This window comes from Narcine bancroftii, chromosome 3 (assembly GCF_036971445.1).
Source record: "Narcine bancroftii isolate sNarBan1 chromosome 3, sNarBan1.hap1, whole genome shotgun sequence".
In the NCBI taxonomy this organism is placed as follows: Eukaryota; Metazoa; Chordata; class Chondrichthyes; order Torpediniformes; family Narcinidae; genus Narcine; species Narcine bancroftii.
The window spans coordinates 212,346,717-212,374,647 of NC_091471.1; the positions used below are offsets into that span (position 1 = coordinate 212,346,717).

A 27,931-nucleotide genomic window follows, 5' to 3' on the forward strand; every position below is an offset into this window, starting at 1 on the left:
AATTCGGAACACGCTGTCCCCCCAAGGGTTCTGGATAAAGGATTGTGTACCTGTATTACGTGACATTAAAAGATTCTTGACATGATGCACCCTGTCAGACTTGATGTTAAATTCTTTAGATTCAGCCAACCCACTCTTTCTTTATCTGTATCAGAACTTGTCTTTGTGCCTTTGGTTCAGTTTTAAACTTCTGAATACTTCTGCCTGCAAGACATGTCCCACAGCCTTTCTATTAGGAGAACAACACAGACAAAGTTTCTGCCTCTGCCTGCTACATTAACTGTTGGAGGTATTCCCTTTCTCCTCCACATCCACCCAACCTCTTCCCCACCCCCCACCCAATCTTCCCTGCTACTGAAAACTGATTTGTATTCTATCCTTCAGAGTTTTGACGTATGATTGTGGATCTATTCTGTTCACTATTTCCCTTTCCAAAGGTGCTGCCTCATCTGCTGAGTGTTTCCAGTATTTTGTTTTGGACTGACTGAGTGTGATTTCTTTTTTAAAATTTTTTACACTATGAACCATATTGATCAAAATACATACAAACATTTCCCTCTTTAATATACATAGTGGCATTTTCTCCCCTTTCTCCCCCCCCCTCCATCCTTCCCACCCCCCTCCAAATCCATTGAACGTTCAACATATACGATAAATCCATTAAACAATGTCATCTACTGAGGAGTCACGTGATGGAGTAGTGGCCGGTCAGGGAATTCCAGCCCTCTCCGGAAAAGTTGAAAAAAAACGCACAAAACGCAAAGGTACAAGAGTAAAAATTAAAACAAAGTAAAAAGAAAGGTGAGAAAAAAATGGCAGCGAAGAGAGAAAAGTTGAAAACAATGGGAAGAAGAGAAGATGAAAGAACGTCGGAAGAAGAAGGTGAAGGCCTTACCTGTCCGAGGAGGCCCGCCGCGGAGAGAGAAGCTCGTTCCCTCAGGTCAGTGGAAGTCCCGGGCTCGGGACTACAAAAATGGCTCGCAGAGCCGAGTAAAAGTGCGCAACCGCACATGCGCGATGCGCATGAAAAAAAACACACTGACGGGAGGGGGGAACAGCTGCGGAGTCGATCTCCACAGCTGAGAGAGACACCTGCAACACAGCAACAGGTGCAGAACATGAAAAATAACGACAACAAGAAAGAAGAGGGTAAAAAGAAAACAAGGAAACAACAGATGGTCAACTCAGAGGAAGAAGAAGAAGAAGAACAGAAAGAAATGGAAGAAGAAGAGAAAGCCAAGACAATGGATGTATCTTTTTTTAAAGAATATATGGAATCAGTGAAAGAATGGCAATTACAAGAATTTAATGAGATAAAAAGAATTAAGAATGCAGAAGAAAAAATGAATAAAATAGAAATGGTCATATCAGAGATAGGAAAAAGAGTGGATAATGTGGAATAACGAGAAATAATCGTAGAAATGGAAGTAGAGGACTTAAAAGAGAAATTAGAAGAATCTAATAAAAAAGTTAGAGGCACATGAGCTGTTAGCTCAGAAGATAGATATAATGGAAACTATAATAGAAGAAATAATATAAAGATAGTGGGCCTTAAGGAAGATCAAGAAGGCAAGAATATGAGAGAATTTATAAAAGATTGGATCCCCAGGGTCCTAGGAAGACCAGAATTACAGGAAGAAATGGAAATAGAAAGGGCACATAGAACATTAGCCCCGAAACCACAACCGCAGCAAAAACCAAGATCCATTTTAGTAAAATTTTTAAGATAAACAACAAGAGAAAATATATTGGAGAAAGCAATGAAGAAAATAAGAGAAGACAAAAAGCCACTGGAATACAAAGGTCAAAAAATTTTTTTCTATCCAGACATAAGTTTTGAACTCCTGAAGAAGAGGAAGGAGTTCAATACAGCAAAAACGATCCTATGGAAAAAAGGATATAAATTTATGTTAAAGTACCCAGCGGTACTTAAAATAGTTATTCCAGGGCAACAAAACAGACTATTCGCGGATCCAGAGGAAGCACGAAAATTTGCAGAACAACTACAAAACAAGCAGAGAGATGAAGACATGTAATGAGAGTAAAAATGACCACAAACTATATGTATGTGTGTATATGGGTACATATATATATGTATATATATATATATATATATATATGTATTGATGTGTATGTATATATGTGTATACATGAGTGTATCCGTATTTAGAGGAAAATATATAGAGTATAGATAAGAATTAATGAGGGAATGAAAGGGAATAGAGGGAAAAAAGAGGGAATTAAAAGAGTGACCTTTGTTATATATGAAAATTGAAATCTTTTCTGGCGGGGGCTGGGTGGGGAGGAGTTACGGTCACTGCAAAATCAGTTGACGCTTGCGAGTGAATTCGCAAATCTAAATGGAGAGGGGAGATGTGGTTGCCTGGCAAGGGATAAAGGGCAACTCAGGAGGGGGAGGGGAGAATGGGATTAAAGAAGTTTTAAATAGGAGAATAAGGAAAATGTTTGATGTTTTAGAAATGTTGTCTTATAAAGTGTTCAAAACAAGAAAGCAGAAATGGATAAGAAGGAAAGGTGATGATGGAGAAACGGAAAGGGAAGATAAACAAAGTATGAAATGGCTACGTTGAACTATATGACTTTAAATATTAACGGAATACATAACCAAATCAAAAGGAAGAAACTGCTAAATTTACTGAAAAAAGAAAAAATTGATATAGCATTTGTGCAAGAAACACATTTAACTGAATTGGAGCACAAGAAATTAAAGAGAGATTGGGTAGGACATGTAACAGCAGTGTCGTATAATTCAAAAGAAAGAGGAATAGCTATATTAATCAGTAAAGATGTACCAATTAAAATAGAAGAGGAAATAATAGATCCAGCAGGGAGATATGTAATGATAAAATGTCACATATATTCGGAGTTTTGGAATCTACTCAGTGTATATTCACCTAACCAAGAAAATCAAAAGTTTATGCAAGATATTTTTCTGAAGATAGCACATACGCAAGGGAACATATTAATAGGAGGGGATTTCAACCTGAATTTGGATTCAAATATGGACAAAACTGGGAAAAAAATTAACAGAAAGAACAAAGTAACCAAATTTATAATTAAATCGATGCAAGAAATGGAACTTTTGGATATATGGAGGAAACAACACCCAAAGGAAAAGGAATATTCATATTATTCGGGTAGACATAAAACATACTCAAGAATAGACCTATTTCTGTTATCAGCTCGTATGCAAGATAGAGTAAGAAAAACAATATAAAGCTAGAATATTAACGGACCATTCACCCTTGATATTGACAATAGAGTTAGAGGACATCCCTCCAAAAATGTATAGATGGAGATTAAACTCCATGCTACTTAAAAGGCAGGATTTTAGAGAATTCATTGAAAGACAAATTAAAATGTACTTTGAAATAAATACAGAATCAGTGAAAGATAAGTTTATACTATGGGATGCAATGAAAGCGTTCATTAGAGGGCAAATAATAAGTTATGTAACCAAGATGAAGAAGGACTACAATCAGGAAACAGAGCAGTTGGAGAGGGAAATAGAAAATACAGAAAAAGAATTAGCAATGAAGGAAGACACAACTAAAAGAAGAGAATTGGCAGATAAAAAAATAAAATATGAAACACTTCAAACATATAAGGTGGAGAAGAACATAATGAAGACAAAACAGAAATATGAACTAGGGGAAAAAACGCATAAAATTCTAGCATGGCAGCTTAAGACAGAACAAGCTAAGAAAATGGTATTGGCATCAAGGAAAAAAGACAAACAAATCACATATAATCCAACGGAGATTAATGAAAACTTTAGAGAATTCTATGAACAATTATACCAAACTGAAAATGAAGAGAAAGAAGGCAAAATAGATGAATTTTTAACTAAAATTGAACTACCAAAATTACAAATAGAGGAACAAAATAAATTAACAGAACCATTTGAAATAGTAGAAATACAAGAGATAATAAAAAAACTACCAAATAATAAAACACCAGGAGAGGATGGATTCCCAATAGAATTCTATAAAACATTTAAAGATTTATTAATTCCGCCCCTCCTGGAAGTAATCAACCAGATTGACAAAACACAAAGCTTACCAGATTCATGTAAAACGGCAATAATTACAGTAATACCAAAGCAAGGGAAAGATCCACTCGCACCAGCGTCATATAGACCAATATCATTACTTAACACAAATTATAAGATAATAGCTAAACTATTAGCAAACAGATTAGCAGATTATGTACCTAAAATGGTAAATCTAGACCAAACTGGATTTATTAAAAAAAGACGCACAACAGACAATATTTGTAAATTTATTAACTTAATTCATGCAGTAGAAGGGAGTAAAGCGCCAACAGTAGCAGTTGCTTTAGACACAGAGATGGCCTTTGATAGAGTAGAATGGAATTATTTATTCAAAGTATTGCAAAAATTCAGTTTACCAGAGAAGTATATTAATTGGATTAAAGCATTATATAAGGGGCCATTGGCGAAAGTGACAGTAAATGGATATATATATCAAAGCAATTTAATTTAAGCAGATCAACACGGCAGGGATGCCCACTATCACCCTTATTGTTCGCGTTAGCTATAGAACCACTAGCAGAATTGATAAGAACAGAAAATAAAATAAAAGGGATAAAAATAAAAGATAAGGAATATAAAATCAGTTTATTTGCAGACGATGTTATAGTATACTTAACAGAACCAGAACTATCAATAAAAGAATTATATAAGAAATTGAAGGAATATGGAGAAGTGTCGGGTTACAAGATTAACGTAAATAAAAGTAAAGCAATGCCAATGAATAATGCAGATTTCTCAAATTTTAAGAAGGAATCACCATTCAGATGGCAAATGCAAGCAATAAGATACCTAGGTATACAAATAAATAAAAATCTCGGCCATCTATATAAACTCAATTATTATCCATTAATGAAAAAATTACAGGGCGATTTAGAGCATTGGAAAGATTTACCACTAACACTAATAGGAAGGATAAACTGTATTAAAATGAACATTTTCCCAAGGATATTATACCTATTTTAGACATTGCCAATACACTTGACAGAGAAATTCTTCAAGGAGTTAAAGAAAATAATAAGGAAATTTTTATGGAAAGGGGGGAAACCGAGGATAGCAATAGATAAATTAACAGAATGGTATAAACAAGGAGGCTTACAACTGCCAAACTTTAAAAATTATTATAGAGCCGCACAATTAAGATACCTATCAGATTTTTATCAAACAAGGGAAAAGCCAGATTGGACTAGATTAGATCTAGATAAAATAGGGGAAAAGATACCTGAACACATATATAAATGGGATGAAAAATTGGTACAACGTAGGAGTTCTCCAGTATTACATCATCTGCTCAATATTTGGAAGAAGATTCATGTTGAAAGGAATAAAACAAATTACCAATTACCAAAACTAATAATGATGCAAAATCAGTTACTCCCTTTTACAATAGATAACCTTTCCTTTAGAGAATGGGAGAAAAAAGGGATCAAAAGAATAGAAAATTGTTTTTCAGGAAATAGATTATTATCCTTTGAACAAATGAAGGATAAATATAATATAACTCGAGATACAGTGTTGGCATATTACCAATTGAGATCCTACTTGAAGGACAAATTAGGAAGTCGTCTGAGGTTACCAGAGGGAAGTAACTTTGAATATGTGATTACAGACACAATGACAATCAAAAGATTTATAACAAATATGTATATTAAACTGCAAGAAAAGGAGAATGAGGAAACAAATTGTAAAACTAAACAAAAATGGGAACAAGATTTAAATATAAAGATAAAGAAGGAAACATGGGAGAAGTTATGTTCTGGAACGATGAGAAATACAATAAATACGAGGTCACGTATGATACAATATAACTGGATACACAGGCTATACATTACACCTCAAAAGTTAAATAAGTGGGACCCAACAGTATCTGACAGATGTTTTCGTTGTAAAAAAGAAATGGGAACAACAATTCATGCAATCTGGACATGTGAGAAAGTAGAAAAATTTTGGGAAGATCTAAACCAGATATTAAATAAAATTATAGAAAACAATATACCAAAAAACCCAGAGATCTTCCTCCTAAGTAACATAAAAAATAAAGAATTTGGACTTGATTTGGATGGTGCACAAAAAAGATTTGTTAAGATAGCTCTAGCCGTAGCAAAAAAATGTATTATGTCAACCTGGAAATTGGAAGATAATTTGAGAATACTACAATGGTATGTAGAAATGAATAAATGTATTCCATTAGAAAAAATAACATATAATTTAAGAAATAATATTGAAATATTTGAACAAATATGGGAGCCATACATGAAATACAATAGAGAAAACCTACCGGGGACATCTACCACCTAAATTAACGAAAGGAGAAGGAAATGAAAAGAATTGACTCAGTGGAATTTCTTGTTTATTTTTAATGACTGACAACATTGTTTGACTGGTTTAATGTGTCTTAGATTTTGTACTTTAAATGAATGGGTGGGGAGGTAGGGAGGGTGGGATGGGAGGAGGGAGGGGAGGGAGAAAATGACACTGTATATATTTGAAAAGGAAAATGTATGTATCTTGGTCAGTGTGGTTTATGGTGTGAAAAATAAAAAATTTAAAAAAAAACCATGGCATCTACTTTTACACACTGGATCAGGTCATTTCGTCTTCTTCTCATTCTATCATTTTAGAGGGTGGAGGTCCGAGGCAAGCCCTCTCTGTTGTGTTCCATGTGCGGTCCCCAAATTTGTTGAAATAATGTGACTTTATTTTTTTAATTATATGTTATTTTTTCCAATGAAATACATGTATTCATTTCTATGTACCATTGCTGTACTCTCAGGCTCTCTTCTGATTTCCAAGTTGACATTATACATTTTTTTGCTACAGCTAAGACTATCATAATAAATCTTTTTTGCACTTCATCCAGTTTGAGGCCTAATACTTTACTTCTTATATTACTTATAAGAAAGATCTCTGGATTTTTTGGTTTTTTTTTTGTGATTTTATTTAATACCTGATTTAGATCTTCCCAAAACTTTTTCACTTTCTCACATGCCCAAATTGCATGTACTGTTCTTCCCGTTTCCTTCTTGCAGCGAAAACATCTATCTGATACTGTTGGATCCCATTTATTTAACTTTTGGGGCGTGTAACCAATTATACTGTATCATGCGTAACACAATTGTCATTTATTGTATTTCTCATAGTTCCAGAGCATAACTTTTCCCATATTTCTTTTTTTATCTTTATGTTTAAATCTTTTTCCCACTTTTGTTTGGGTTTATAGCTTATTTAATTCATCACCAAGCAAAACTTGAAAATTTTACATTCTTGCAATTTCAGTTGTGCCAAACAGGTTGATTTTTCCAGACTACGGTATCATACTTAACTCTCCAGTGAAACTAGAAATTTTGGAGGGAGTAGAGGAACTGGGGCTCCAGTTCATCGGAAAGTAACACTGGTGACCCAGATGCTGAATCATCAGGATTTCTAAATAGTCACTTGGTGTATTTACTGTATCATGAGAATGGCAGGTTTTCAGTTACATTTCATGTAGTTAAGTTTACAGTCATGTTTGTGGCAAAAATCTGGTTCATGATTCAGAAGTAAAATTCAGAAGTGTGTGATTTTGATATCCTGATGATGTACTCTGATACTGACCTGAGTGGATTGAAGGTTGACCTTTGCTCTTCTACTTTTAAGTTTGAATGCTTTTCCAATCAGAATTGATTGTTGTGAACATGTATCATGAAAATTTATTGTTTTGTGGCATTATTGTGCTGTACATGAGCAAAAATTGCTATAGATTATTGCCATTTATAATGTGAGAGAAGCTACACAAACATCTTGTAACCAGTTTTGTTTTGTCTATCAGGTAAGATGCATGTTTCATTGGCTGAAGCCCTGGAGGTTCGGGGAGGACCATTGGAGGAAGAAGAGATTTGGGCTTTATTAAATCAGAGTGCACAATGTCTGCATGACTTGTTTCAGAAAGGTAAGGAACCGTTTAATTTTGAAGTACTGCCAAGTAGAGTCATCAAGTGTAACATGGAAACTGGCCTGTGCCCACACTGACTGAAATGCATCTGCGTCTGTTTCACTCACGTCCTTGCAAGCATATCCTATTCATGTATCTGTCCAATTATTTTTAAACATTGCAATACTCAACCATATCATCTGGCAGCCTGTTCTAAGAGTCTGTGAGTATAAAAGTAACCCCCTCCAGATTTGTATTAAATCACTCCCCTCTAAGCTTGACCATATGTCAACTTCACGGGTGTCTTGGCCATATGTCCACTGGTTACTGAATTCCCCAACTCTGGACTGAGTTCACCAATTTATGCCCCTCATGATTTTGTACACCTCTATGACATCACCCCTCATCTTCTTGCACTGCAAAGAATGAGGCCCTAACCTGGTCAACCTCACACTATAGCTCAGACCCCAGTGTCATGGCAACATCCTTGTGAATCTTCACTGCATCCTCTCCAGCTTATCAACATCTTTCCAAAAGCACGGTGACTAAAACTGAACCCAGTCACCCAAATGGGTCCTCATCAATGTCATATACTACTGCAAGATGACCTCTTAATTCTATACTCAGTACTCTGATGAAAGCCAATGTGCTCCTACCTGTGGTGCCGCTTTCAAAGTACCACATACCTGTCCTCCTACATCCCTCTGCTCTATCATTCACTGTGTAGGTCCCACCCATGTTAGACCTCCAAAAATGCAACACCTCACATTTATCTGTATTAAATTCCACCAACCCTTCCTCTGCAAAACCGATCAAGATCCTGCTTCATTCTTTGGCCACCGTGTTCACTATCTCAATATCAGTGTTCTCCGCATAGTTTCTAATCATGCCATGTAGGTTTTCACTTAAATCCTTTTGGAAGGTGCTCAGATGGAAAATCTTGGTCCAACTGGATGGCATTAATATTGACTTCTCTGGTTTCTGCTAGCCCTTCCCCCTATCTTTCCCTCTGTCTCCAGCTCTGTCTCTCTCTTCACTTTTCCCTATATCTACCCAGCTCTACATTCAGAGAGCCAATCCCCCAATCATTTCTAACCTTTCTTATCTCCTGTCCTCTCCATATCCAATTTGTCCCTTTTTGTCTGTTGGTCTGTATTTCTCCCCTTGCGCTTCCTTTAAATTCAGACACCTTCTGTTAACTCATATGTTGAAGAAGGGCTGAGGCCTGAAATGTTGGTTATATTTCTTTTCCTCCTGTGGACTCTGCGAGACCGGCTAAGTTTCTCCAGCATTTCTGTGTTTTTATTCTTTTCTTTGGCTTGGCTTCGCGGACGAAGATTTATGGAGGGGGTAAAAAGTCCACGTCAGCTGCAGGCTCGTTTGTGGCTGACAAGTCCGATGCGGGACAGGCAGACACGATTGCAGCGGTTGCAAGGGAAAATTGGTGGGTTGGGGTTGGGTGTTGGGTTTTTCCTCCTTTGCCTTTTGTCAGTGAGGTGGGCTCTGCGGTCTTCTTCAAAGGAGGTTGCTGCCCGCCAAACTGTGAGGCGCCAAGATGCACGGTTTGAGGCGTTATCAGCCCACTGGCGGTGGTCAATGTTTTTATTACAATTACAGCATCTGCAGACTTTCGTGTTTCACTCATTTTGTAGAACCCCATCACCACCTATGTAGTTTAAACCATCTTGTAAATTGTACAATGACCTCTGGCTGTTAACTTTCCACCTTGAGAATGTTCTCCAACTGCTCAGCAACATTCTTGACTGTGGAACTCAGACAACATACAATTCCGGCATCTCCCTTGGGGCCGCAGATTTCTCTGCCTGTCGCCCTCACTAACAAGTCTCCTATCACTATTTTCCTGCCTACCTGCACCTTTAATTTTTGAGCCTCAGGAGTCATAGTGCTACTTACTTGACTGCTGCTACTACCCTCTGAAAGATTATTCCCCCAACAATATCCAAAGTAGTATACCTGTTATTGAGGGGAATGGCCGCAGGAGAGCCCTACATTCTCTCAATCTAGGTTATTAAGAGGAAATTGGAGCGAAACATTTTTTTTGCTGCAATGGAACCTTGCGCCAGAGCTGTTCCAACAGTGTAGGGGATTATGGGTAACAAAGATGGCCATTACTCCCACATTGAGCCATCACCATGAACCAGAGCGGTGTTCACGGCAGCAGCACCCATCTCTCCTGATTGCATCAGTAACCACTCTGGTGTCCCCCCCCCATTTCTGCACATTGTACCAATCCCCAACCTCACTTGAGCCTGGGGTTTCCCTGTGATGCATGCACTCAAGCAATAATGTCACCAGAGTAACCGGGTCGGTCATTTTCCCTTTCAGTTTTGGTGGAGCTGGACTCCCAGGTAAGTTTTACTGGGTTCCCTGACCACAACTGAGGCAGGTCTGGGACCCATTTGGGTTTTAACCGGGTTGACCTGGTTGGACCCTTTCAAATAACCATGTTCCTGGGTCGACAATGGAGCAAATTGCCTTTCATATTACATGGCAATTTGAAAAGTGTCACCATCAACCTGTTTCTTTCTCCAACTGCTATTTAAATGGCTTCCCTACTTCATTTCGTACCCAACTGCACTTTGGGAGAAAAAAAACGTTATGCTGAGCATGCTTTTGAATTTATTGTTGATTTATTTTATAGTCCTCTGTTTTCACCCCTCACGTCCAGTTGGGTTATTTTGTGCACCTGCATTCTTCAAGCAAGTTAAGGACATATAAGCATGTGAATTCTGTTGAGTGTGGAACAAATTGAATGCCTGGCATGCCAGCTAAGCAGTAACAAATATTTTAAATTGGATTTGCCTAATTTAATGTGAGTTGGGAATAGTTTTGCACTTCATTGCTTTGAGCTAAGCAATCATGCATTTAAACATGTCTTGTTCATGCAAGAACCTCATAAGATAAAGGGAGAAAGAAAGATAGTTATGGCAAATTCAAACAAAAGTAGCATAATTTCCATTTCTGAATTGTGCTATTGCTTCTGTTGAAGTAAATTTATGTGGTCAAGGATATCAGAGCAAGAATTTACAAATTATTTGTGTTTTTATGTACATTCAAAAGACGGCCTCGGCGCTTGGGCTGAGCCGTTTGATTTGGTTGCGAGAGGTCCAGGTATGCCGCCTTCAGGTGGTCTACTGTAAATAGTTCACTTTTACCCCCAATATCCGATGTGAAGGTCTTGCCAGACCACTGGAGGACTTTGAACGGGCCTTCATAAGGGAGCTGCAAGGGCGCAGTGTGCGGGCCGTGCCAGACGAAGACAAATTCGGCAGCATCCAGCTCTTTCGGCAGTTGAGCTGATCAGGTGCTGTGGTGCATAGGAGGTGGTGGGGGAGGGGGGCAGCGAGGCGAGTCTGCTGCGGAGGTCTGCCAACAGGGTTGGGTGATCGGTTATGGAGTCCGTTTCAGGGCAGTGACAATGGCGCGCCGTACACCAACTCTGTGGATGACACCTGCAGGTCCTCCTTCGGGGCTGTCCTGATGCCAAGCAGGACCCAGGGCAACTCGTCTGCCCAGTCGGGACTGATGAGGCGGGCCATGAGGGCCGACTTCAGGTGACGGTGAATGGCTTGCGGTGATATGCCGTGGTATGGTGGAGCTCGCCAACTGGGTCCAGAGGGCAGAGGTGAACTGGACGCCCAGGTCACTGGTGATGTGCACCAGGACTCTGAACCTGGTGATCCAGTGCGCAGTCATGTTCCTGGCACACGACTCAGCGGAAGTGCCCTTGATGGGGATGGATTCCGGCCATCTTGTGGTCCGGTCGACCACCGTCAGCAGGTAGTGTGCCTCCCTGGACACCGGTAGGGGGCCCATGATATCAACATGTATGTGCTGGAACCTTTTGACCGGCAGGTTGAACTGTTGAATTGGGGCCCTCGTATGCCAGTGGAACTTGGAGGCGTGGTACTGAGTGCAGCTCCCTGCCATTTTGGGCTACCTCCTTGAGCTCATGCCACACAAACCGTTCTGCCACCATCCGCACCGATGTCTTGACCGAGGGATGTGCTAGGGGTATGCTGAGGGCCCGCGACCTCCACTGTGGCAGGACTACCGGGCGTGGGGAACCAGTGAAAATGTCGCAGAGCAGCGTGTCTGGGCTGCCCAGCAAACGAATTTCCTGGAGGCGGGGCCCTGTAATGGCAGTATGGAGGGCCTGCGTCCTTGCAACTTCCCTTTGTGCCTGCACCAGCTGGGTGTAGTTTAGCCCAGGTGCAAGGCTGTGGATTGCGGGTCGAGAGAGCACGTCCGCCATGATGTTGTCTCTACCTGCCCTGTGCCAGATGTCGGTGGTGAACTCCAACACGTAGGAGAGGTGACACTGCTGACGAGCTGACCATGGATCTTTGGCCATAGAGAGGCCCTGTGTGAGTGGCTTGTGATCAGTGAATGCAGTGAACGACCTGCCCTCCAGGAAGTACCGGAAGTGTCGGATGGCCAGGTACAGGGCCAGGAGCTCCCAGTCGAAGGTACTGTACTTGAGTTCCAGAGGCCGAAGGTACCTGCTAAAGAAGGCCAGCAGGCCCCATTGGCCATCAACCCACTGACCTACCACACCCCCAATGGCCGTGGCTGAGGCGTCTACTGAGAGCGTGGTGTGGGCCGCTGGGCGCGAATGGGCCAATAGTGTGGCGCTCCTCAGTGCATCCTGTGTTGCTGCGAAGGCGCCCTCCGCCTCTTCCGACCAAACCAGGACCTTGTCTTTTGCGGTGATCATCGAGAATAACAGCCGCATTATGCGGGCTGCACCGGGGATGAAGCGATGATAAAAGTTCACCATACCGACAAACTCTTGCAGGCCCTTGAGGGTGGTGGGTTTGGGAAACCCGCACACTGCCGCAACTTTTTCTGGTGCTGGAGCGACTCTGGCCGCCGAGATGGTGTGTCCCAGGAACTGCAGCATCTGCTTACCAAACTGGCACTTGCCACGTTGACTGTGAGGCCAAACTCTGCCAACGGGCAAACGATGTGGAGGTGGACCTTATGCTCCTCGTGGCCACCGAGGTACATGAACACAAAGTCCAGGTCCATGCCCACTGCGTCCATCAGGCGCTGGAAGGTCTGGGCCGCGTTTTTATGTCCGAAGGGCATCCGCAAGAATGAATTCAAACAGCCCAAACAGGGTGACGATTGCAGTCTTACCGATGTCCTCAGGGTGGACCGGGATCTGATGGTAGCCCCGTATCAGGTCGACATTCGAGAAGACCTGGGTGCTGTGGAGGTTTGCTTTGAAGTCCTGGATGTGTGGTATGGGTTACCTGTCTGGTGTAGTTGCATCATTCAGGCGCTGATAATCCCTGCAGGGTTGCCAGCCCCCGGAAGACTTGAGGACCATGTGGAGATGGGAGGCCCAGGGACTGTCAGACTGGTGGATGATCCCCAACTCCTGCAGGCGGGAGAACTCCTCCTTGGCCAGCTGTAGCTTCTTGGGTGGTAGTCGTCTGTCCTTGGTGTGCAGCAGGGGCCTTGCGTGGAGATATGGTGATAGACCCCGTGCTGGGGCATGGCGGCGGTAAACTGTGGCTGCAGGATGGTGGAGAACTTGTCGAGTATGCTGGAATACTCGTTCCTGGGAGCGGTGATGGCGGCTATCTCAGGCTTGCAGGCATCAAGGCGGACTGAGCAGGCCATGCGCTCTGAGGAAATCGGCCCTCAAAAGTGCAGTTTCCACTGAGGCCAGCGCGAACCTCCAGCAAAACTTGTCTTTCCCAATCTGGATCTGCGCCCTGCGGGTGCCGAAGGTCTTGATGGTAGAACTGTTGGCTGCCCGCAGGGTGGGACCCTGTGCTCAGGTGTGGGACTCGAGGGCAGTCGGGGGTAAGACGCTCAGTTCCGCTCCGGTGTCAACCATGAAACGCCGGCTGCTGGACTTAACGGTCACGTGTAGGAGACTGTACGCGTGGCCAGTCGCCACAGCCATCAACTGCAGCTGGCAGACTGTCTGCACTTAAGAGTTTGGGGCACCCCCACCATTGGTGGTAGAAGCACCAGGTGGGATGGTGCTCTTCTGGCTTGTGCTTGGGGGAGGGCTGTGACTGGCTTGTTCCACGGTGGGTGACCTGGCTGAGGGTGGCCTCATTCTCCCTTTTGGTTCACCAGAGGGTGTCTGTTCGGGCCACGACTCACCACGGGTCAGTGAAGTCCTTGTCCTCCAGTAGGAGCTGAATGTCTTCGGGCATCTGCTCCAAGAAGATCTGGTGGAACAAGAAGCAGGGCTTGTGGTCCTCCGTCAGTGCCAGCATCTTGTCCATCAGGGCCGACGGTGTTCTGTCTCCTAGCCCATCTAGATGCAGAGGTCTGGTGTCAACCATGAAACGCCGGCCGATGGACTTATCGGTCACGTGTAGGAGACTGTACGCGTGGCCAGTCGCCACAGCCATCAACTGCAGCTGGCAGACTGTCTGCACTTACGAGTTTGGGGCACACCCAGCATTGGTGGTAGAAGCACCAGGTAGGATGGTGCTCTTCTGGCTTGTGCTTGGGGGAGGGCTGTGACTGGCTTGTTCCTCGGTGGGTGACCTGGCTGAGGGTGGCCTAATTCTTCCTTTTGGTTCACCAGAGGGTGTCTGTTCGGGCCACGACTCGCCACGGGTCAGTGAAGTCCTTGTCCTCCAGTAGGAGCTGAATGTCTTCGGGCATCTGCTCCAAGAAGATCTGGTGGAACAAGAAGCAGGGCTTGTGGTCCTCCATCAGTGCCAGCATCTCGTCCATCAGGGCTGACGGTGTTCTGTCTCCTAGCCCATCTAGATGCAGAGGTCTGGAGGCGCGCTGTTGTGGGGAGAGGCCGAATGTGCCCAGAAGGAAGTTTTTGAGGGCAGGATATTTACTTTCAGCTGGTGGGTTGATGAGGTCGTCCCCCTGGCTGCAATCTCCTCGTCGAGCACGCTCGCGACGTGGTAAAATATCGTGGCGTCTGAAGAAATGTTCCTGAGGTGAAACTGCACCTCCGCCTGCCCAAACCACGTACATGGGAGATGGGTCCAGAAAGTGGGCAGTTTCACGGCAACAATGTTGATCCCTGCGGGATCCATGCTGGGAGACCAGAAAAACGTCTGGGCTCATCAAGGTCACCATTGTAGCGACAGCTATGATGGAAGAGACTCACAGCCACCACGTTGGAGGTTTTCAAAGACCGTTTATTTCAAATCCTATATGCGCCCCTTTAAGGGCAGCGTGAGCGATGACATCATAATGTCTGCCATCTTCTCGTGGCTGTCCTGCCGCGCAGCGGTACAAGCAGGCTGGGTTGCCATGAGTATGTGTGCTGCCACAGTACATTATATAAAAAGTATGTTTACAATTGACATGGTTGGCGTAGCGGTTAGCACAACGCCTTTACAGTGCCAGCAATCGAGACTGGACCTGGTGGGTTTGAATCCTGCGCTGTCTATAAGAAGTTTGTACGTTCTCCCCATGTCTGTGTGGGTTTTCCCCATGGGCACCGGTTTCCTCCCACTGTTTGAAATGTATCGGGGGTGTAGGTTCCTGTGGTGTAAATTAGGCAGCATGGACTTGTAGGGGGGAATTGGCCTGTTACAGTGTTGTATGTTTAAATTTAAAAAAAAATTACAAAAGAGATAGTCTTGGGCAATTTATTACTTCTAGCTTGAATGAAAGATGAATCATCATTTTTTTTCCCTTGTTTGTGTCTGTGATCTGGATGTTTCGATGATCTGGTTTTCATTTTGTTGACTTCTCAAGAATCTGTCGCACTGATGAAATACCTGCCAAGAAGGTTTTCTGCTCCAAGAGCCTTGAATATTATGTGAAAGGCAAACATTTCATTTGGATCAGAATTGTGTGTTGATGTAGATGTCCGCTACGTATACTTCTGGCTGTTGTATTTGTTCTTCGCCCCTATTTTGCAACACGTTCATCATTCTACAGTGCGAATACATTATAAATATTCCCAGAGCCTGCTGTGCAAGTTTACACATTCACTGTGTATCAATCGTTGAGAACCAGCGTAAAGTGAGTTCAGGTTTGCATATTTTGCTAAAGGAACTCCACTGATTTTGGTTTAATGTTGTTGGGAAGCTGCAGATAGTTATTCTGTAGTACCTCAAGGTATATGAAGTAGTATTACACTGGAGTATGAACTGTGTAAGACCACCCAGTTGGGAAGTTCTGTAGTATGTGAAGCCAAAAGTCCTATCATGTAAAGTTGTGCACTGCTAACTTTAAAATTTAAATCTTAAATTCATACATTTAGCACAGTAACAGGCCCTTTTCGCCCATGCCGCCCAATTACACTCGAGTGTCCTATAACCCCCAGTACGTTTTGAAGGGTGGGAGGAAACTGGAGCCCCCAGGGAAAACCCAGACAGACATGGGGAGAATAAACAAACTCCTTACAACAGGCAGTGTGGGATTCGAAGCCTGGGCTCAATCGCTGGCGCTGCAACAGTGTTGCTGTAACTGCGACGTCAACTGTGCCACTCATCATTTTCGCCAGTACAGACAATCAGATGACAGGGTGGTCTAAGCATTGAATGGAGGGGTGATGACCAGGCCTTGTGTTGCTTGGATGAGATGAATGTGGGGAGGATAGGTGGGACAGGATAGTGATACAGTAGAAGTCTGAAAAACCAGACTGCCTGGGGATTGGTTTGATCCGGACTTTTCAATTCTCAGTCAGCACTTTTAAAATTCAAATTTAAGGAGGAATAAAGAAAAGATGAACAGGAAAATTTTGATAACTTATTCTCAAAAATAAAAAATACTGCTGTGCATCTATAGCGTTTATGCACACATGAAGACGAAAGCCCACTAAATTTAAAAAGTTTGAGAGTTTTTGAAAAGTCTAGATTCTCAGGTGGTCTGGATTTTTGGCATCTGAATTTTTGGACTTCCACTGTCAGGCTCTTTGGGATAGAACAGACCCTTTGCTAACCTGGAGTTGGGTCGGGTCTGCTGCACGTCATTGTGCACGAGATCCTCAAATAGCTCAGTGGTTAAGAGTACTGGCCTTGTAAACCAGGGGTTGTGAGTTCATTCCTCGCTGGGGCCTCATTTCTGTGAGGGGCGCTTGACAAAGTGGTGTCTCTATGTCCTTGGGGACATCTTCCTTACGATAGACAAAGTTAAAGAATTTCACGTCTATTGCATTCTAAATGTATTATTTCGAGACAATAATGGAACCTTTAACCTTTTAAATGGGGGGGGGGGGGAGAGAGAATGGAATATAGTCAAATGATTGATGTGTGAAAATGTTGGTTAGATACTTGATCAGACTGTTGGACGAGCAAAAATGAAGAGTCCATTTAAAGCAAGACCTTCCTGGAAGACGATTGACTCTTGGTTCGACAGCAATGGATCAGGTTAAATCAGTCTCCCTTTTATTTAACCGTAAAGCATTCCTTAATCCTCTGAATGAGGCTGCATCATTGGTAGGGATCTTCAAACAGTACAAGAATCTGTCCCCAGCGAGCTCATTATGTGTGTTGCATGTGTGATTCTTCACCCCAAGGACATAGATGTAGCTCTAAAGACAACATTTATATTCAAGATTCCTTGATTGTCAATGATTTAAAACAGGTGAACTATTAGAAGAAATTTCCTGAGTCTGCAAAGATTTGCCATCAGCAGATATTGCTCAGTGCCCGTTACAGCTAAAGAAAGAGAAGCACAATATTTTACTGCACTAATGGTGACTTTTTATCAATATTTGACTGTACGCTCCCCCACAGGGTCTAATCCCCCAGTCTGACTGCCGTCGGTTCCATATAGGCTTTATATATTGTGGACGACTACATGCACTTGTTTTTCAGATAGATTTGGGTTTCTGGTTGAATAAAGTTAACAAACACATTGTTTCTGTCATTTGGACAAGAAGCTGCTGTAACGGCAGTGCTGTCGCTGGTGCAGACCAGCGAGGAGAGGAGGAACAGCGCTCCTCTGCAGGGTTCTGCTGTCCAGTCCAATTAACCTACAGGCTTAAGGCTTGCTGATGTTGTTGGAGGTTTGGATCTGGAGCTCAGGTTGCCGATGGATCGAGCAGAGGCTATGGGAGTGCTGGAGGCCAATCTACAGGCACTCAGTGACCCTGAAGGGACATCTTTTGCTTCTCTTTCTCTTGTACTGTAAGGGGCATGGGGCAATACTAATGGCGACTCTTTGCCTCATGGTAGGCAGATGTTAAAGTATATAATGTAGATTAGATTCTTATCTGACAATAAAAGGAATCTTGAACCTGAATTCCCTTCCCAAGAAAGTTGTGGCGGTTTAATTTCTGACTGTATTCAAGACTGGGATGAGATGAATTGTTGGCTTTTAAGTAAAATCAAGACAAATGGGGTTACTTAAGGAAAATAGCACAGGTAAAAGGCCAAGCTATGATCTTGATCATAAACCCAGAAGGCCTTTTTACCCACAGTTAATTGAGACCATCAAGCCCCCATTCCATGTCCCAGGACTTGACCCATAACTTTCTGAGTCTGCCTTGGTATCTTAATGTTGATTTACTCTGCCCCCCCAAAATGGCAGTGCTGCCAGAGCTGGTGTAACGGCAGCACTACCGCTGATGTGACCTGGGGAAAGCGGGGAGTGGAGACGTCGTGCTGCCACGCAGGGTCCTGCTGGCCAGTCCGGCTGCCTATGGCTCCATATAGGCTTTAAACAGCCTGACAAAGGAATCAGACCCTTTCTAACTGCTGCATAACTGGGACACTAACTGGGCAAATTACTACCGGTTAGCCCCATTTTACATGGCAGTTTGAAAGGGCCTTGTGACTGAGCCAACTCTCTTCTGTTTCTCTGACTGTAAGGGGCACTGGAGAATACCAATACTAAATGTGCATTTTTGTGTATGGCAGACAAAAGGCAATTTTGTGTAATATTACATTTTTGTTTGATTGCACGATAATATATGATCTGACATTTGTAGGTACAGTATTGCCTTCCAGATTCCAACCAATGGATGAACATATTTTTTAAATGCTCTCCACACCTCCAGTCCTTTACCTTAAACCTCTGTCCTAAGTTTCTGTGAGTTGAGTAAACATTTACATTTGAATCATCTACTTTGTCATGTAAAACTCAATTAATCTCCTCTGCCTCCCCTGCCCAAGGGGAAATCAGCACAGTCTCTAAGTCTCTCCTTAAAGCCTGCATATCAGGTGATATGTAAATTTGCTTTGTGCCCTCTCCAGTTTCATTAAGTCCTTTCTTTTTTCTTTGGCTTGGCTTCGCGGGACGAAGATTTATGGAGGGGTATGTCCACGTCTGCTCCAGGCTCGTTGGTGACTGACAAGTCCGATGCGAGACAGGCAGGCACGGTTGCAGCGGTTGCAAGGGAAAATTGGTTGGTTGGGGTTGGGTGTTGGGTTTTTCCTCCTTTGTCTTTTGTCAGTGAGGTGGGCTCTGCGGTCTTCTTCAAAGGAGGTTGCTGCCCGCCGAACTGTGAGGTGCCAAGATGCACGGTTGGAGGCGATATCAGCCCACTGGCGGTGGTCAATGTGGCAGGCACCAAGAGATTTCTTTAAGCAGTCCTTGTACTTCTTCTTTGGTGCACCTCTGTCTCGATGGCCAGTGGAGAGCTCGCCATATAACACGATCTTGGGACGACGATGGTCCTCCATTCTGGAGACGTGACCCACCCAGCGCAGTTGGGTCTTCAGCAGCGTGGATTCGATGATTGCGGACTCTGCCAGCTCAAGTACTTCGATGTTAATGATGAAGTCACTCCAATGAATGTTGAGGATGGGGCGGAGACAGTGCTGATGGAAGCGTTCTAGTAGCCGTAGGTGATGCCGGTAGAGGACCCATGATTCGGAGCCGAACAGGAGTGTGGGTATGACAACGGCTCTGTATACGCTTATCTTTGTGTGTTTCTTCAGGTTGGTTGTTTTTCCAGACTCTTTTGTGTAGTCTTCCAAAGGCGCTATTTGCCTTGGCGAGTCTGTTGTCTATCTTGTTGTCGATCCTTGCATCCGATGAAATGGTGCAGCCGAGGTAGGTAAACTGGTTGACCGTTTTGAGTTTTATGTGTCCGATGGAGATGTGGGGGGGCTGGTTGTCATGGTGGGGAGCTGGCTGATGGAGGACTTCAGTTTTCTTCAGGCTGACTTCCAGGCCAAACATTTTGGCAAGAATCTGCCCTGCTCCAGCTACCTCAACAGCCCTTGAGTGTAGAACTGGATGAGGTCCTTACCTGGGAAGAGACATATAAGGCAATTGAACAACTGAAAAGTGGCAAAGCAGCAGGTATGGATGGAACCCCCCAGGGGTCTGGAAGGCTGGCGGCAAAACTCTGCATATCAAACTGCATGAGTTTTTCATGCTCTGATGGGACCAAGGAAAACTGCCTCAGGACCTTTGTGATGCCATCATCATCACCCTGTAGAAAAACAAAGGCGAGAAATCTGACTGCTCAAACTACAGGGGAATCACGCTGCTCTCCATTGCAGGCAAAATCTTCGCTAGGATTCTCCTTAATAGACTAATACCTAGTGTCGCCGAAAATGTCCTCCCAGAATCACAGTGGGCTTTCGCGCAAACAGAGGAACTACTGACATGGTCTTTGCCCTCAGACAGCTCCAAGAAAAGTGCAGAGAACAAAACAAAGGACTCTACATCACCTTTGTTGACCTCACCAAAGCCTTCAACACCGGGAGCAGGAAAGGGCTTTGGCAAATACTAGAGCGCCTCGGATGCCCCCCCAAGTTCCTCAACATGGTTATCCAACTGCATGAAAACCAACAAGGTCGGGTCAGATACAGCAATGAGCTCTCTGAACCCTTCTTCATTGACAACGGCGTGAAGCAAGGCTGCGTCCTCGCACCAACCCTCTTTACTATCTTCTTCAGCATGATGTTGAAACAAGCCATGAAAGACCTCAACAATGAAGACGCTGTTTACATCCGGTACCGCACGGATGGCAGTCTCTTCAATCTGAGGCACCTGAAAGCTCACACCAAGACACAAAAGCAACTTGTTCGTGAACTACTCTTTGCAGACGATGCTGCTTTAGTTGCCCATTCAGAGCCAGCTCTCCAGCACATGACGTCCTGTTTTGCGAAGTCCTTTCTAGTGTAGCGAAAATCCATACTGAACCACACCACCTTCATCTCAGGTTCAGAATTTATTGTCGTGAACATATCACAGCATTCATTGCTTTGCAGTAGCATTACTGTGCAAATATTGCTATAAAATTACATTTAAAAATAAAGAGATTAGTGCAAAAATAAGAGAAAGTGAGGTAGTGTCTGTGGATTATTGTCCATGCAGAAATCTGATGGAGAAGGAGAAGAAGCTGTCCTTGTCCCACCAGATGTTCAGGCTCCTGTTCCTCCTTCCTGAAGGATAGCAGTGTGAAGAGGACATGGCCTGCGTGGTGAGGGTCCTTGAAGTTAGAGGCTGCTTTCTTAAGGCTTATTTAGGCTCAAGTTCTAATGTTTTCCTTGAGTATTCTTTGATCTTGGTACATTTGCTTTAGCTCAGAAGGCGTATCCATCAGAAGGCATATCCATCAATCAGAAGGCGGTTTTATAACAATTCCAAGCCCAAGGCAATAAATCACGCTTTAGTTTCTTGAACAGTCTGAAACTAGTTTTGGCTTGATGGTGGCTCCATTGTGACATGTGATCTGGGGGTGGGGAAGTTTCAGACAGGGAACCAACTGTAATAATTTTGCACAGATCTAGTCCATTTCATTTCAACTGATTAAGCAGCAGGATATAAATTCTTACAGCAGGTTTCCCACCCTGACAGTCAATTTACCATATTGAATGACTGGGTACGCAGCAGGAAACCAGCCAGAATGTGGATTGAAAGCAAGTCTGGCTTTGCAGGCAGGGACTGGAGAATTATGGGAAGGATAGCCTCACATGGTGAGGCCAAGTCAACACATCGTAGGTAGGAAAATGCTGACCTGTTTGTCCATTGCCCCCTCCACAGCAATGGTAAGGTCATATCCAAACTGGAAGGGCACATTGTATTCCATTTGGGTTGCCTGTAACTCAATGGTATAAGCATTGAATTTTCAAATTTCAGGTAACCCATTCTCACTGTGTTCCTTTCCCAGTCCATCCACATTGTCTCTTCATTGTCCTTTTCCAGATGTCCCTTTATTCCCCCCCCACCCCCAACACCCATTAGCTAGACTATCACCCTCCCTGATTGTGTTCTATTTGCTCATTATCTCTCCCTCGTCAGGTTCCACCAATCACCTACCTACCAGCCTAACTCTATCCTGCACTTCCACACCCCCAACATTTTTTCTTGTCTTTCCACAGGACACCTATCTGCCTCTGTCTCAATACACCCCTTACCCACCCCAACCTGGCTCCATCATCACTCCATCCCCTCATCTAGTTCCACCTGTCACTTTCTAGCCTTTTCATCCCTTCCTCTCTGGGTATCTTCCTTCTGCACTGATGCAGGGTCCCAACCCAACCAGATATGTCTGCTATCCCTTTGCATCCAAACATATGCTCTTTGACTTGCTGAGTTCATGAAGCAGTTTATCTTCTGCTTTTAAATATGAAAACTGATCTCCTCTTCCTCTTTGCGATCAAGACAGAAAAGTAACTTAACTGATTCAATGTGCTGTCCACTTTGCTTCAGTCACTGGCTTTCCTAAGGCCTTGAAAACATTGCAGGGAGTAACAAAAATAAAATGTCATTTCATTGGTTGACACTGCCTCCAAGATATTTTACTGACTGGTCTGCATCTGGAGATAGATTGGTTGCCACATCCTGACCGGTTTTCATTAAAAAAGCAAATGGGTGGGGAGGAGTCACGTGATGGAGTAGTGGCCGGTCGGGGAACTCCAGCCCTCTCCAGAAAAGTTAAAAAAAGATAGAGAAAAAACAAAGGCACAAACTTAAAAACCAAAACAAAGTGAAAGTAAAAGTGTGAAGACAATGGCAGCGAAGAAAGAAAAACCAAAAACAACGGGAAGAAAAGAAGAAGGAAAGACGTTGGAAGAAGAAGGTGAAGGCCTTACCTGTCCGAAGAGGCCCGCCGCGGAGAGAGAGGCCCGCTCCCACAGGTCAGTGGAGGTCCCGGGCTCAGGACTACAAAAATGGCTCGCAGAGCCACACTGACGGGAGGGGGGAACAGCTGCGGAGTCGATCTCCACAGCTGAGAGAGACACCTGCAGCACAGCAGCAGGTGCAGAACACAGACAATAACGACAACAAGAAAGAAGAGGGTAAAAAGAAAACAAGGAAACAACAGATGGTCAATCCAGAGGAAGAAGAAGAACAGAAAGAAGTGGAAGAAGAAGAGAAAGGCAAGACAATGGATGTATCTTTTTTTAAAGAATATATGGAATCAGTGAAAGAATGGCAATTACAAGAATTTGATGAGATAAAAAGAAGAATTAAGAATGCAGAAGAAAGAATGAATAAAATGGAAGTGGCTATATCAGAATTGGCAAAAAGAGTGGAAAATATGGAAAAACGAGAAACATTTGTAGATATGGAAGTAAAAGACTTAAAAAAGAAATTAGAAGAATCTAATAAAAAAGCTAAAGAAGCACAGGAGCTGTTAGCTCAGAAGCCCCCCCACATCTCCATCGGGCACACAAAACTCAAAATGGTCAACCAGTTTACCTATCTCGGCTGCACCATTTCATCAGATGCAAGGATTGACAACGAGATAGACAACAGACTCGCCAAGGCAAATAGCGCCTTTGGAAGACTACACAAAAGAGTCTGGAAAAACAACCAACTGAAAAACCTCACAAAGATAAGCGTATACAGAGCCGTTGTCATACCCACACTCCTGTTCGGCTCCGAATCATGGGTCCTCTACCGGCATCACCTACGGCTCCTAGAACGCTTCCACCAGCGTTGTCTCCGCTCCATCCTCAACATCCATTGGAGCGCTTTCATCCCTAACGTTGAAGTACTCGAGATGGCAGAGGTCGACAGCATCGAGTCCACGCTGCTGAAGATCCAGCTGCGCTGGATGGGTCACGTCTCCAGAGTGGAGGACCATCGCCTTCCCAAGATCGTGTTATATGGCGAGCTCTCCACTGGCCACCGTGACAGAGGTGCACCAAAGAAAAGGTACAAGGACTGCCTAAAGAAATCTCTTGGTGCCTGTCACATTGACCACCGCCAGTGGGCTGATATCGCCTCAAATCGTGCATCTTGGCGCCTCACAGTTTGGCGGGCAGCAACCTCCTTTGAAGAAGACCGCAGAGCCCACCTCACTGACAAAAGGCAAAGGAGAAAAAACCCAACACCCAACTCCAACCAACCAATTTTCCCCTGCAACCTCTGCAACCATGTCTGCCTGTCCCGCATCGGACTTGTCAGCCACCAACGAGCCTGCAGCTGACGTGGACATTTACCCCCTCCATAAATCTTCGTCTGCGAAGCCAAGCCAAAGAATAATAGAAGAAATAATATAAAGATAGTGGGCCTTAAGGAAGATGAAGAAGGCAAGAATATGAGAGAATTTATAAAAGATTGGACCCCCAGGGTCCTGGGAAGACCAGAATTACAGGAAGAAATGGAAATAGAGAGGGCACATAGAACTTTAGCCCCCAAACCACAACCGCAGCAAAAACCAAGATCCATTTTAGTAAAATTCTTAAGATATACAACAAGAGAAAATATATTGGGGAAAGCAATGAAGAAAGTAAGAGAGGACAAAAAGCCACTGGAATATAAAGGTCAAAAAAATTTTTTTCTATCCAGACATAAGTTTTGAACTCCTGAAGAAGAGGAGGGAGTTCAATACAGCGAAAACGATCTTATGGAAAAAAGGATATAAATTTATGTTAAGGAACCCAGTGGTACTTAAAATAATTATTCCAGGGCAACAAAACAGACTATTCTCGGATCCAGAAGAAGCAAGGAAATTTGCAGAACACCTACAAAACAAGCAGAGAGATGAAGACATGTAATAAGAGTAAAAATGACCACGATCTATATGTATGTGTGTAAAGGGGTTTATGTGTGTATATATATAGTATGCATACATGAATGTATCCATATTTGGAGGAAAATATATAGAGTATAGACAAGAATTAATAAGGGAGGGAAATGGAATAGAGGGAATAAGGAGGGAATTAAAAGAGTGACCTTTGTTACATATGAAAATTGAAATCTTTTCTGGGGGGTGCTGGGTGGGGAGGAGTTAAGGTCACTGCAAAATCAGCTGACGTTAGCGAGTGAATTCGCAAATCCAAATGGAGAGGGGAGATGTGGTTGTCCGACAAGGGATAAAGGACAACTCAGGAGGGGGAGGGGAGATTGGGGTTAAAGAAGTTTTAAATAGGAGAATAGGGAAAATGTTTGATGTTTTCGAAATGTGTTCAAAACAAGAAAGCAGAAATGGATAAGAAGGAAAGGTAATGATGGAGAAACGGAAAGGGAAAATAAACAAAGTATAAAATGGCTACGCTGAACTATATGACTTTAAATTTTAACGGAATACATAACCAAATTAAAAGGAAGAAACTGCTAAATTTACTGAAAAAAGAAAAAATTGATATAGCATTTGTGCAAGAAACACATTTAACTGAATTGGAGCACAAGAAATTAAAGAGAGATTGGGTAGGACACGTAACAGCAGCGTCGTATACTTCAAAAGCAAGAGGGGTAGCTATATTAATTAGTAAAAATGTGCCAATTAAAATAGAAGAGGAAATAATAGATCCAGCAGGGAGATATGTAATGATAAAATGTCAGATATATTCGGAGTTTTGGAATCTACTCAGTGTATATTCACCTAACGAAGAAGATCAAAAGTTTATGCAAGATATTTTTTTGAAGATAGCACATACGCAATGGAACATATTAATAGGAGGGGATTTCAACCTGAATTTGGATTCAAATATGGACAAAACTGGGAAAAAAATTAACAGAAAGAACAAAGTAACCAAATTTATAATTAAATCGATGGAAGAAATGCAACTATTGGATATATGGAGGAAACAACACCCAAAGGAAAAGGAATATTCATATTATTCGGGTAGACATAAAACATACTCAAGAATAGACCTATTTTTGTTATCAGCTCGTATGCAAGATAGAGTAAGAAAAACAGAATATAAAGCTAGAATATTATCGGACCATTCACCCTTGATATTGACAATAGAGTTAGAGGACATCCCTACAAGAATGTATAGATGGAGATTAAACTCCATGTTACTCAAAAGGCAGGATTTTAGAGAATTCATTAAAAGACAAATTAAAATGTACTTTTAAATAAACACGGAATCAGTGAAAGATAAGTTTATACTATGGGATGCAATGAAAGCGTTCATTAGAGGGCAAATAATAAGTTATGTAACCAAAATGAAGAAGGACTATAATCAGGAAACTGAGCAGTTGGAAAGGGAAATAGTAAATATGGAAAAAGAATTAGCAATGAAGGAAGATACAACTAAAAGAAGAGAATTGGCAGATAAAAAAATAAAATATGAAACACTACAAACATATAAGGTGGAGAAGAATATAATGAACACAAAACAGAAATATTATGAACTAGGGGAAAAAACGCACAAAATTCTAGCATGGCAGCTTAAGACAGAACAAGCTAAGAAAATGGTATTGGCATTAAGGAAAAAAGACAAACAAATCACATATAATCCAAAGGAGATCAAGGAAAACTTTAGAGAATTCTATGAACAATTATACCAAACTGAAAACGAAGGCAAAGAAGGGAAAATAGATGAATTTCTAACTAAAATTGAACTACCAAAACTACAAATAGAGGAACAAAATAAATTAACAGAACCATTTTGAATAGTAGAAATAGAAGAATTAATAAAAAAATTACCAAATAATAAGACACCAGGAGAGGATGGATTCCCAATAGAATTCTATAAAACTATATGTTTTATTCCTCCCCTCCTGGAAGTAATCAACCAGATTGATAAAACACAAAGCTTACCAGATTCATGTAAAACAGCAATAATTACAGTAATACTAAAGCAAGGGAAAGATCCACTCGGATCAGCGTCATATAGACCAATATCTTTACTTAACACAGATTATAAGATAATAGCTAAACTATTAGCAAACAGATTAGCAGAGTATGTACCGAAAATGGTAAATCTAGACCAAACTGGATTTATTAAAAAAAGACGCACAACAGACAATATTTGTAAATTTATTAACAATTCATGCAGTAGAAGGGAGTAAAACGCCAACAGTAGCAGTTGCTTTAGACGCAGAGAAGGCCTTTGACAGAGTAGAATGGAATTATTTATTCAAAGTATTGCAAAAATTCAGTTTACCAGAGAAGTATATTAATTGGATTAAAGCATTATATAAGGGACCATTGGCGAAAGTGACAGTAAATGGATATGTATCAAAGCAATTTAACTTAAGCAGGTCAACACGGCAGGGTTGCCCACTATTTCCTTTATTGTTCGCGTTAGCAAAAGAACCACTAGCAGAATTGATAAGAACAGAAAATAATATAAAAGGGATAAAAATAAAAGACAAGGAATATAAAATCAGTTTATTTGTGGATGATGTTATAGTATACTTAACAGAACCAGAACTATCAATAAAAGAATTATATAAGAAATTGAAGGAATATGGAGAAGTGTCGGGTTACAAGATTAACGTAAATAAAAGTGAAGCAATGCCTATGAATAATGCAGATTTCTCAAAATTTAAGAAAGAATCACCATTCAGATGGCAAATACAAGCAATAAGGTGCCTAGGTGTACAAATAAATAAAAACCTCGGCCAACTATATAAACTCAATTATTATCCACTAATGAAAAAATTACAGCACAATTTAGAGCATTGGAAAGATTTACCACTAACACTAATAGGAAGGATAAACTGTATTAAAATGAACATTTTTCCAAGGATATTATACCTATTTCAGGCATTGCCAATACACCTGACAGAGAAATTCTTCAAGGAGTTAAAGAAAATAATAAGGAAATTTTTATGGAAAGGGGGGAAACCGAGGATAGCACTAGATAAATTAACAGGAGGCTTACAAC

General features: G+C 42.3%; 1 protein-coding gene across 8 annotated transcripts in view; it reads left to right on the forward strand.

Annotated features, from left to right (window-relative positions):
* Positions 1 to 27,931, forward strand: part of ptpn13 (protein tyrosine phosphatase non-receptor type 13) — a 384,832-nt gene that overhangs the window by 20,495 nt on the left and 336,406 nt on the right. For 7 of the 8 annotated variants that reach the window (XM_069926529.1, XM_069926531.1, XM_069926532.1 and 4 more), the window contains one exon: positions 7,881 to 8,000. In XM_069926529.1, coding sequence (XP_069782630.1) covers positions 7,886 to 8,000 — 115 coding nt within the window. In that variant the 5' untranslated portion in view covers positions 7,881 to 7,885. Of the gene's footprint in view, positions 1 to 7,880; positions 8,001 to 27,931 lie in introns of those variants that run through there. The other variant, XM_069926534.1, reaches the window with a different exon arrangement.